At 34.8% G+C, this 12,305-nt stretch overlaps 1 protein-coding gene across 1 annotated transcript in view; it reads right to left on the bottom strand.

Moving 5' to 3' along the window:
* Positions 1–1,074: 1,074 nt before the first annotated feature.
* Positions 1,075–12,305, bottom strand: part of LOC147612640 (uncharacterized) — a 106,244-nt gene continuing 95,013 nt past the window's right edge. Inside the window, exons 5-6 of the mRNA XM_086783555.1 lie at positions 5,105–5,167; positions 1,075–1,197 (exon numbers count right to left, since the gene is read on the bottom strand). Coding sequence (XP_086639681.1) covers positions 1,075–1,197; positions 5,105–5,167 — 186 coding nt within the window. The remainder of the gene's footprint in view (positions 1,198–5,104; positions 5,168–12,305) is intronic.

Here is a 12,305-nt window from a genome sequence, read left to right on the forward strand (position 1 = left end):
CCGGGACAAAACCTAACCAAAAATCTAAGATTGGATCCCATCACTACAGTGGTTGGGCGGTTGGCTTACCCATGGGACCGGATGCTGGACTGATGGATCCGTAAATCGAGACTCAAATTCTGTTATTACGATAGATGAAGTAAATCCCGGATAGTAACTGTTCTATGGATAGAAATCAACGGTTGTGCCTCTTGATGGAGAAAAAAGCGTTGATCTCAATGATCCAAGTGCAAGTTTCTTCCTTTTTTCTGACCGAGTATCTTTATAGGAGCATTCAGATCAACTTGATCAGTAATGGTCTTGACTACGTTAGAGTAAAAAGTTATCCTGGTGGAATCGCCCGTGCTTTCCGGGTAAAGGAAGTTTTTCCGGGTTCGGTTTTGGAAAAACCGACGGATTAGTCTCTTGTCCGGATATCCATGGGCGAGGCCCCGTGTGGGACCCTGTCCCGTGCAAGATGTGCTACTTCCGCTGCTAGCACCCGAATCCGTTGCACGGTGGGGACATGGATCTCACATAAACCAAGATTTTGGTTTCTTAACCACACAAATATGGCTACTCCTCATAAATGGGATGTAGAAACTAGAGCATTATATGTAATTATAGTAAAATAATGAGAGTGAGCAACAATTTCCACCTATGATGAGGGTGAGAAATGATTTGCACCTATGATTTTTGTATAACAAGTCTCTTTGAATAAGGAAAAGGGGCACGACAACATCTTATATATGATTCTTAGTATGCACTTCTCTTGTAATAGACAAAAGACATATGACAACAACCTATATATGATTCTTAGTATGCACTTCTCTTGTAATAGACAAAAGACATATAAGTTTTAGGTGAAAAGTTAAATAATGAGTTAATCATAATTTCTATAATATAAGCACTAATAAAAGCTACATTTAATTTAAATTATGATTTATATAGAAAATAATATTAAAGGGTAGAGAGATATGCTTACTTGTCGCTAGTTAAATGTAGTCTATGGAAAGAGCCTACAAATGATGCCAAAATATGTGAAATTCATATGGTAGACAAGTTCATTCTAGAATTTAACCTTTGTAAAATATCTTAACAATAACAACTCACATACTTACAAATCTTATAGAATTCATTAGAGCAGTCTAAAGTACAACGTCGTGCTGCAAAATCATTTGGTGGTTTGTCTTCACAATTGCAACATCCTCTTTGTGCCTGGGACATAAAATCCATAATCCATGTAAGATCTCTCTCTCTCTCTCTCTCTCTCTCTCTCTCCCATCCATCTACACACACAAACACATGCATGCAAGCACGCGTGCACACACACACATGTATATGGCTATATAAATCAATCTCAATCTTAGGTCTAGCAACATGGAAAGTTAAGAGTAGTTTCAAATACGTAAAATGTTTCTATAAGGTAACCTTTTGTATTTGCATTATTATTTGATTTATAATTATAAATAATATAATAAGTTAAATAATATTGAGAAATATTTAGAACTTGTTATTCACCTATACATACTATAATGGTGAATGTGTCTACATATATTCCTTTGTTGATGTGTGTGTGTGTGTGTGTGTGTGCGCGCACGCGCATGCGTGCCCGCATGCATATGCATGTGCGTGTGCATGTGTGTGAATGTGTGTGCATACATGTGTGCATATGTAAGTGCACTCATACATTTTCATGTGTGTGTGTGTGTGTGTGTGTGAGAGAGAGAGAGAGAGAGAGAGAGAAATAGTAACTTTTTTGTGATATTTAACAAACCATTTTACAAGAAGATTCATATTGAGCTAGCATGGAAATTTATGCAATTCGACACCTTAGATTACCTAAAATAATGTCTACGTGTTGGCCACAAGCAAGACCAATAGTAGTTGGGAGGAATCGCATTAAAAATGGAAAAGAGGAGCACTCCAGACAAAGCACTCTAGATAACAGGGGTGTGGGCTTGATGTGGGAGAAAAAAGTACATTTCTAATGAAAGTAGTCATGCGCCCATTCTATCTTAGGCCAATATTCATAGTAACATCTTTGGTGCTATTGACGGGGAATAGCTTGTTGCCTTCCCTCTTTCTATTTGCTAACTTAGCACACTTGAGATGTATTAAAATTTCCCATGGCTCTTTAACCATAGGGATAAAGAGGTGTGTGTGAGGAAATAAAGAAGGTATTAAAGCTCTAGGGAAACCTTGTCAATGGATGTTCATGTGTAGAATTATTTGCAATTTTGTTCATTTTTTTCTTCTTTGATGAATTTCTACATTTAACATGCACTTCATAAGCACCTTCTAATATATTTATTCTCTTGAAATTCATTATAATCCTCTTAAATCCTTAGAGTACTTTGATTCTCATTTAGATATGGCTTTTAATATGATATCTCATAGTTTATTCAAGATAAGCATGTGCAAGTGCAAGCCATTTAAAAAGACTTAGATCCTAACTTTAACATCGACAATCCTTTATTCAACCCACAAATGAATGCACAAGGTGCTAAAAATGAAAATATGTATTGTGTATACAAACCCCCATGACCTTAACTATGCTTATGTGCCACAACTCCAAAATATAATGGAGTTGTACCAACTATGCTTATGTGCCACAACTCCTTTTGTGCTAAAAACGATAGTATGTATTGTGTATACAAGCCTCCATTACCTTAACTATGCTTATGTGCCACAACTCCATAATATAATTGAAAATCTTATGAGAGCACCAATGCCAAATTGACGAGAGTTCATATTGATTTTTATCGCAAACCCTCTTAGGCTCTAAGGTCAAAGTTGAAGCAAATAGTTGTAAAAGCAAATATATTAATACATATATCTTATTGTTAAGATGTGAAGTTATACTAGTCAACACATACTTTATATCATTTAATATTATATAGATTATTCTAATAAATATAAGGTTAGTATATTGATGACCATGATGCTTCCAAGAAGGGCATGGAAAAGTATTAATATCTTGATGTAAGAGATCATGTAAAGATTTAGAAAAAAAATAGTTTTGTATATAAGATCGTGCGTAGATCATAAAAAAGTTTGTAAAATTATTTTAAATTTTCAGGCATCCTAGAAAAATTTAAGATTTTGCACACTAAATCTCACTTTTTAGATTGAGAAATGCTAGCAATTAAAATTTTGCATAATTTATGAAAGGCTTTTATAGCAATGTTAATAATTTTCATGTGTAGAGACTATATTAGTGCACATTCTACCCAAAAGAATAGTGTCAACAAAAACAAAATGCTAATTTCAATGAGTTGTCTTTAATAATGGAGGTTATGTAGGAGAATAATCAAATATTTTAATATTTCCATTAAATGAGCACAAATTTTAATAGTAAAATTAAAACCAACATCCCTTTTATGTATTTCATTTAGTAATTTTTGGATGGGACACTCAAAACAAATAAAAGAGACTTGTGTGATTTCTTGTTGGAGAAGATCTTCAATACTTGGATCAAAATTGTGAATCATACAGGTCAAACAATTTAAGGCCACTCAACCTTTGAGCCATAAATATATATGGATGTAGGTATAAATGGCATAGGTTAGGAATTTAACTTGGACATAGTGTGCATAAGTACAAGTAGACTTGTACTTATGTGTGAGTTAGCTTGTTTGTTGCAAACTTTTAAGTATGCTATTTTGGGCAAGTCTCCAAGATGGGTATATGCATCTATACTATGGGATACAATACTCATTTGTAAAAAATATTCTAAGGAAACATATCATATTCTAGCTTGAGTTAAAACCTAGAGAGATAGAAGTGACATCTCTATAAAGAAAAAGTATTTTGAGATCAAAAGCACAAGTGATATAAACAATTTTTATGGATAGATGAAACTCAAGAAATTTTATCTCATAAAATGAAATAGATTCACCTAGAGTTTTTAATTGAGGGAAATGAAACCTAGAAAGGGAAGAGACAATTTTATTCTTTTCATAAACAAAGGGTCCCAAGGACTAGTTGTATAAACAAGAGCATGACTAAGTATCATGAGTATACATGCTATCACCACTCACAATGTGATTCTCTATCTAATGACAAAACTTCTACGGTTATTCTTGATTGCTTGAGGCTAAATTGGGCATATTAAAGGGGGGGCAAGGGATTATGGGTAAGATATTATAATAGAAGTAAGTGGCCATATTAAAACTTATAATATTCAAGGGGAGGAGTAGATTATTTTTTGCAAGGCATAATATAATATCTTATATGTTACTTTTAAGGAGCCTCTTCCTTCATGTAGGTGAATCTTTGATTTCCTATGTGTGTATGAGCTTCAAGATTGACTAAGGAACTCTGACACATGAACTAAGTGCTAAGTGATGAAAGATAAAATAAGAAATACTTGTACAATATGTATACTATAAAGATGCTACAAGCAGAGGTCTTTGCAATTCTCTACTAAGAAGCCTAGAATCTAGATGGAAATTTTATGATGCATATTATATAGAGATATATTAGGTGATCCCTATGTCTAGAAACATTTTATTATCTATTAAGAAGCCTAGATCCAGTAGATGGAAATTTTAGGATGCCTTTTATATAGAGATATAGTAGTTGTTCCCTATGTCTAGAAGCCTTTTATCCTACTAAGAAGCCTAGAGCCTAGATGGAAATTCAAAGCTCGTAATGGAGGGGTTGTCATATAGGGAGGTTTTTTTTTCCTATTGTATAACATTATGCTATATCATTTTATGGAAGTTGTTTTATGATTCCTCCATGGGAAAGGTGAAATGATGTTGTTCTCCAAAAACAAAAGTAACCAATAAAACCTTGAACCTCCCTTACAACATCTCCCTTAAAATCTTCATGGATGTAATATTCTTACAAAAAAATATAAGATATTTATATACTCCATGGACATGATAATATTGTTACTAAAAAAATTAAGTGTGCAAAATTACGTATGCTCCATGGCTAGACCAGAACATACAAAAGGAAAGTTAAGGTTGAAGTATTTCATATTTAACTGCTATTTCATGAAGTTGGGTGTTTTCCCTTCCTATTAAATTAACCATAATATTTAAAAAAAAGGTTTTTAGTACTTCACATTTATTTTATATTACACATGAAGTTGGTGTGATCAACATAAACTTACAGTAGTATATGGTGTTTGTTGACATTTTTTCTTGTCCACTATAGTAACATCATTACATATAGCCTACATCAACAAAGAAATCAAAGATTTTAAACCTAACACAAAGAGACAAATTGCATACTACCAAATGAATAGAATAGAGAGTTACATGTGATATTTCTTTTGTACTTCTTTAAACAACATCTTTTATAATGGATTTTTTTTAAATTAAACTATACTTATCATTACTAAGACTAAAAAAAAATGAGGTACATACTGATTTATGTGGTATTACTTTGATGAAAGAAAAAATGGTCCATTTTAATTCTCATTGATACATTAATAAGGGGAAATACAAGGAACAAGCTATTTACTTCTAACATTCTTTATAAAAAAGAATAGTTGTAATGTAATAATAGTACCTAGAAAATTGAACATCACCCTTTGTAAACACCTATTTTGTAAAATGAAAGAGTTCTTAAACACAAAGGAAATGTTTCCAAAAATAAGGCAAGTAAAGTTTCTAAAATGCACTATAGTATTTTTATAGGATTTGATCTACATAGTATCATACATAGCTCAAGAAGTTGGTATACATAGGCTCATTATAATTTTTTATCCACAATCTAAAACTCCTCTATCATCTCCTCTAGTTCAAACATGTGCTTCAGTAATTAGAATAATAATGAATCCTATATTACTTTTATAAATCCATGCTTCTCTAACCCCACTCCAACCCCCTTTCTCCCCCTCATGTCTATCTTACTATAATAGCAAATAACTTTCTTATACATGAATCATTAGCATGGCTATAGAGAAGAATCTTTTTTTCACACTTTTCACACCATGTTCCTCATCTTTGGCTTAGTAGTGACACCAATATAAATGTTGATTTATACAATACAACTTACACCCTTTGGCTTATGAGACTGTAACTTATGGCTCTATCATTCCTCTTACATAGTAAGCCTTCTACCTCATATTGCATCATTGTAGTAGAGTTTGAAGTTTTTCCCCTTCACAAAAATTCCTCATTTTATTTGTTTACATATATATGTTAATAATGTGAGCCTTATGAGACATTCTATATCTACCTTGGCTTCTTTCTTATCGTCTTACGAGGCATGCTATATCTACCTTGGCTTATTTCTTATCATCTATATTAAGAATGTGAGTATTATGAGATGTGCTATCATCTATACTAAGAATATGTGTCTTAGGAGACATGACATCATCTACCTTGGCTTCTTTCATAGAGGGTATAACAATTGCTTGCATTATTATAGCATAATAGAATGCCCCACAAACCACTATTTCAATTATGTTAGGATGTAGTTTAAAAAACAAAATTTGTTATAGGCTTTATCTTGGAATTTAAATAAAAATGTCTAATTACAATATGATAGGAATACCAACAAAGAGACACTTTGGTAGTTACATTTAAAAAGTTATAACTCTCATGATATTTGCATGTAGAAAAAAGAAAAAAAATTGAAGTAGATTTTTTAAAAAATCAATATGCTCTCGATTCATATGATAGAATCTAGCTTCTATACTAGTTTGGGGATTTACCTTCCACATGTGACATATTACAAGATTAGCCTCCCGCACAATGTATAAACATTATGGAGTACACTCAAGGAGGATGGATCCCTCCACAATTTATAAACATTGTGGAGTACACTCAAAGAGGAGGGATCCCTCAACTTTGGTGACTTTGATGTCCATATAACTAGTTCAGAGGTTTATATTTTTGAATTCAAGGCACGTCATTAAAGAAAACTAGTCACTCACACTCAACACTAATTTTTCTAGATGTGAAGCATGCACACGTGGGCCATATGATGTCCTAGATTGGCCCCTAGATGCTACCTAATATATCACACATCATCTGCCCTCCTTCTTCCTTAGCAATCTTCTTCCCCACATCCATCATTGTAATTTCCCTCTAAAGCTACACAAAGGTAGAGCTAGAGATCTTTCTCCACAAGGAGAAAACCCTAGCTCCTATCATTTCCCACATCTTTAATATGGCTCTTTGTGTGGGTGTTCCCCCTTACTAAACTACCCACACTATTGTCTATATCCATGAAGTAAGAGACTCCTTAAACCCCAAATAATAATTATCATGATTGGAAAAGTTGCATGGATTTATTCTAGAGGTTAAAGTTAGCTCATGGGGCTCTTTGTGTGGGTGTTCCCTCATACTAAACTACCCACACTATTGTCTATATCCATGAAGTAAAAGAGACTCCTTAAACCCTAAATAATAACTATCATGATTGGAAAAGTTGCATGGATTTATTCTAGAGGTTAAAGTTAGCTCATGGGAAAAATATCAGTTGTTCAGATCCATAGGTGAAGGAACTTTTACTAGGAACTACTTCACCTCGAACCACATATTTAATCTTTAAAAAATCATTGATGAGGAAAGAGATCAAAGGCAACAAACCTATTGTTTCTTTGAGGATCCTAGGAATTACTTTGAATCCATTCCATAATTGGGCTTTTTCTTGCCTAGTGGAGTTGTATTTCCCCCTCAAATATGGCATGGAGAGTAATGGCATAGTATGATTTTGTGATGGACCATGTGTAAGCACTTAGGGTATGTTTATTATGTCTATAGTACTACCGGGGTTGAATAGATTTTCCCACTCTCCCCCATTCTCAAAGGTTTATCAATTGATGAGGTTTCAAATATAATTATGAGATTATGGGCACAATATCATGGATTTTACTCCATGAGGTGTTATCCGACTATGCAGATGGCATTATCCTTCTTCTATAAGTCTTAGATAAAAAATTTGATAGACACATGAGACATTTTTTGAGAGAGGTACCTACCTTAGAATGGATCTTAACAAGACAAACAATATGATTTTTATCACCTCACATTAGGATTTAGTGATTTCACATATAGAGAGAATGTAGTCAAGAATATTTTCTTATAAGTATAACTAGTGGTCAATGTTAGACATAACCTCTATTGGGACACCCATTATTTTATTTCGGGATATTTTATGTGGATGTGCCTTTTAATTATATCTTCTACCCACCATGATTAATGTTTTTAATCAAGTTGTGTACGCTGGTATGATGTCCAACAAGATTAACACTAGTTTGGTAGATCAACAGGACATAAATATGTCTTTTTAGGGGTTTGCTAAAAAATGCATATCTTGTGAATGGGAGTGGGATTTTAGCATTTTTATTCTAAGGCATGTCTTTATGAATGTGGAAAACCTTAAAAATTTATTAAAATGATAAAAATAACCTTAAATAGAATTGATAAATCACCATAAGTAGAGGTATATCTAGTACTATAATCTAAACAGGTTAAGAATTTACAAAGTATATCTAGTACTATAATCTAAACAGGTTAAGAAAAAATGATCTCGACTCATTATAAGTTTCTCCTAGACATTACATAATATTTAAGAGATGAGAGAGATTTTTTATGACAAAACTTTTACTGCATTAATAATTAATTCAATTAAATTTACTTCTTAGAATCTATTTTTAGATAGGTTTCCCTCCATTTTTTCTTCTGATGAGCGCAAGCCCCTCCCTCGTCGTCTTCCTCCATCGCTCCTTCTCTGACCTCGCTACCCTCACTTTCGCTCCCTCAAAGTCCTCTCCCACTCACTAGTTAGCAACCAGTCCCCTCACTCTCCTTGCTTCACTCATGTGTAGTCTTTCACCACCCTCACTAGTACTCACCCCCTCTCTCTTATCCCTCGCCACCACTCTTACACTCTCTTACTAGAGAACCCCCCCACCACTCACATACTGCTCTCTCCCTCTAAGATTCTCTATCTTAGTCTCCTTCACATTCTCTCTCAACCTCTAGTCCCTCTCTCGCTCTCCAGGTCTCCCTCCGTCTCTCTTCCTCTCCCGCTCCCATATCTCTCGCTCTCTTTCAATCAATATCCCTCTCTATTTCTTCCATTTTTCTTTATTAAGATAAAGAAAATAATTACATCTTAATTATTATTTTTATATCATGCATAAATCCTAATGGTGGGAGAATGAAGTGAGAAATTAAAGGTTCTAACTTTAAAAAGTTTGCAATATACTCTACCTACTAAGAGAAGGTTTCCGTTCGATTCCCAAGCCGTGTGAGTTACTTCTCTATATCAAGAAAAGGTTCAACCACGACAAAGAATAATGGCTCCTGGGACATGCAGAACGCGGAGGACGTGGGCGTCCTATGATAATTGGTCGTGATGAGGATGCCACTGAACCTCAAATAGTGGTATCTATAAATGTTACCCAAGGAAGTGGTGGACCAGCCCGCCTTCCCGTAATTGTGAATATTGGATCTCCACCTCGCCGTGTGAGTGGACTAACCCTGGGAGTTTTGATTAAGAAAAGATAATTCTCTGATACACCTTCCTAATATGTGATAACTTATCGCAACGATGATTGCAAAGCCTAGATTGTATGTAACTCGGTGCGCTGAGGGATGTTTCTTTCAAATTGTGTTGTAATTCAATTTTATGATTATATATGTATTGTTTTTTTTAATGATTTGTTGGCATTAAGGGATAAAGGAACCCGTGAAGGGAATTAAATTAAGGAACCCTATTATGTGATGCATCTATATCAACAAATGTGCTAAGTAATTAAAAAATCTCATAGTCGATCGTATCCCAAATCTGGAAAGTGGGTGGTAGGGTGGACCCAATTAGTTGGGTACTTTCCAAAGAAGAAAAACATAGCTAAAAATTAAGTAAGACTCCCAAGATCATGAATGTATTCGTGTATCAGATAGTCAAGAATTGTCTCCCAATTAGGTGATCTTCATAAGAAATCTTGGGGTGTTACTTACTAGTGAGATCCCTCCCTACCATGAAGGATGGAAGGGTAGGGGAGGTATCTTACAGGTGGTATCAGAGCCATCCTAGGAGTAGGAAAAAAAAATTGATTGAGATAATTGAATTACAATTACAATCCCATATGAGAATTGATCGAACAATAGAAATACTTAAATTGACTTTCGACCACTTAGCAGTCAAAACAATTGACAAACAGAGAGCTTGGGCAAGTCACATTTTATTCTTCTATCGACCGAAAGCATCGAGGATGAATTTTCTATAGTTTCCCTCTACCCAACCGTGAATGTATATTCGTTAATAGATTCAAGCTTTTGCATGCCAATCTATGCGTCCTTTAGATTTTAGAGAAGCTTAGAGAACTAAAATATTTTGTATTCTATGGGACTCTTTTCCCAAATCAAATTGTCATTGCAAATGGGGAGCCTCGTTACGTATCCCAACATATCTATGATCAGATCACTCAATTCATCCCCAAGAGTAGAGTTTATTGTTGTGGTAGAGTTAAGCATTGTGTGAACTGAGTACATCCTTCTTTAATCCTGACCAAAAGAAGCTCCTTTGTCGAACATTCAACATCTTCACATATCGTGGATGTCTGGCAGATGGTGCGTCACGAGCTTCATGTAGGATTTGATCTTTTAACTCTCTAACGTTTGGTATGCACATTCTTTGCACATTCTTAGTTGATAGAATAAGCATCCATCACTAAGAGTGTAATCCTTGATTATCCTACTCTCTTTCTTCTCAAAGTGATTTGTTTGGGCCATGATTTGTAAAATGTGTCCAAAGTACTCATCCAGGGCTATTTTTTCCTTCACTTCCTCCATAAGTAAAGGGTTTCCTGGCATAGACATTGCAGCCACAAAGGACTTCCTACTCAATGCATCTGCAACTACATTATCTTTTCCCTGTTTGTATTTGATTTCAACGTCAAATTTTGATAAAATATCTATCCAATGCCTTTGTCTCATGTTGTTGAGATTTGACTGAGTAAAAATCTACTTTAAGCTCTTATGATCAGTAGCAAGCATGAACCTTCTACCTAGTAAGTAGTGTCGCCATAACTTAAGAGCATGAAATGGTACCATCCTATAATCCCAAGAAATCCTTGAATCTCCTTGACATTGGATAGTTGAGGCCATTCCACTATATCTTATACCTTTCCTGGATCTACTGAAATTCCATCCTTGGAGATAATGAATCCCAAATATTCAATTTTGTATGTAAGGAAGGTACACTTAATCTTTTTAGCAAAGAGTTGATGTTTTCTTAGAATTTCTAGAACTTCTCTAACTTGGGCTTCATGCTCTTTCTCATCCTTAGAGTAGATCAGAATATCATCAAAGAACACCAAGACATGATTGTTAAGTTGCTTCCTGAATATATCTTGCATGAGCCTGTTAAATGTTGCTGGGGCATTAGTCAATCCAAACGGCATCATGGTGTATTCATAATGCTCATATTTGGAGTTGAATGTTATCTTTGGGATTTCTTCCTCCTTGATCCTAATATGATAGTATCCATATTTCAAATCAATATTCGTGAAGACTTGGGCTTTGCAAAGTTCATCGATCCTAAGAATTGGATATTTATTCTTTATGGTGAGTTAATTTAGGCCCCTATCGTCAATGCATTATCGTAAGGTTCCATCCTTCTTCTTCTTAAATAGGACCAGGGCTCCCCAAAGCGATACACTTAGCCTGATGAATCCTTTTTCTAACATCAGTCGGAGTTCCTCCTTGAGTTTTATTGATTCTGGGACTGGCATTTTTTATGGCCTTTTTGGCACTGGTTGAGCTCCATGAATAAGCTCAATCTTGTGGTCGATTTTCCTTTATGGAGGCATCTGGGTAAGCTCCTCTAGAAAAGGATCTTTGTAATCTTGCAGCCAATTAGGTTCACTCTCTATAGCATCTTTCTCTACCTTTTTGAACTTTACTACGAACACCTTTGATTTTTCCTGAGACCATTTAGTAACTTACTACCCTTTACTAGTTGTAAGTTGGGTCTACCAGTCCTCCTCCATGAAGCTACGACTTCTTCGCTTTTGGCATCCTTGAATGAGATTTGTCCATTCTCACAGTGGATAGCGGCCGTTTTTTTCTTTTAGCCAATCCATTACAATAATACCATCATAATTTCCTAGGGCCATCACATGGAAGTAGTAGTTGGTTGGCTTACCACCATCGAGATCAAACTCTAGATCCCCTATGGTGTGCTGGGAAAGTACTTCCTTTCCACTAGCTAGCTCAATGACCATTTTCTTAGATGGTTTTTTATTAAGACCTAATTGTCTGATGCACTTTGGTGAAAGAAATGAATGAGTACTTCTAGAATCAATTAGCAATTTAAAATGTTTACCATGATGAGATACTGGTGTCTGG

Source organism: Cibotium barometz, chromosome 45 (genome assembly GCF_041138505.1).
Source record: "Cibotium barometz isolate CiBa-2024 chromosome 45, ASM4113850v1, whole genome shotgun sequence".
In the NCBI taxonomy this organism is placed as follows: Eukaryota; Viridiplantae; Streptophyta; class Polypodiopsida; order Cyatheales; family Cibotiaceae; genus Cibotium; species Cibotium barometz.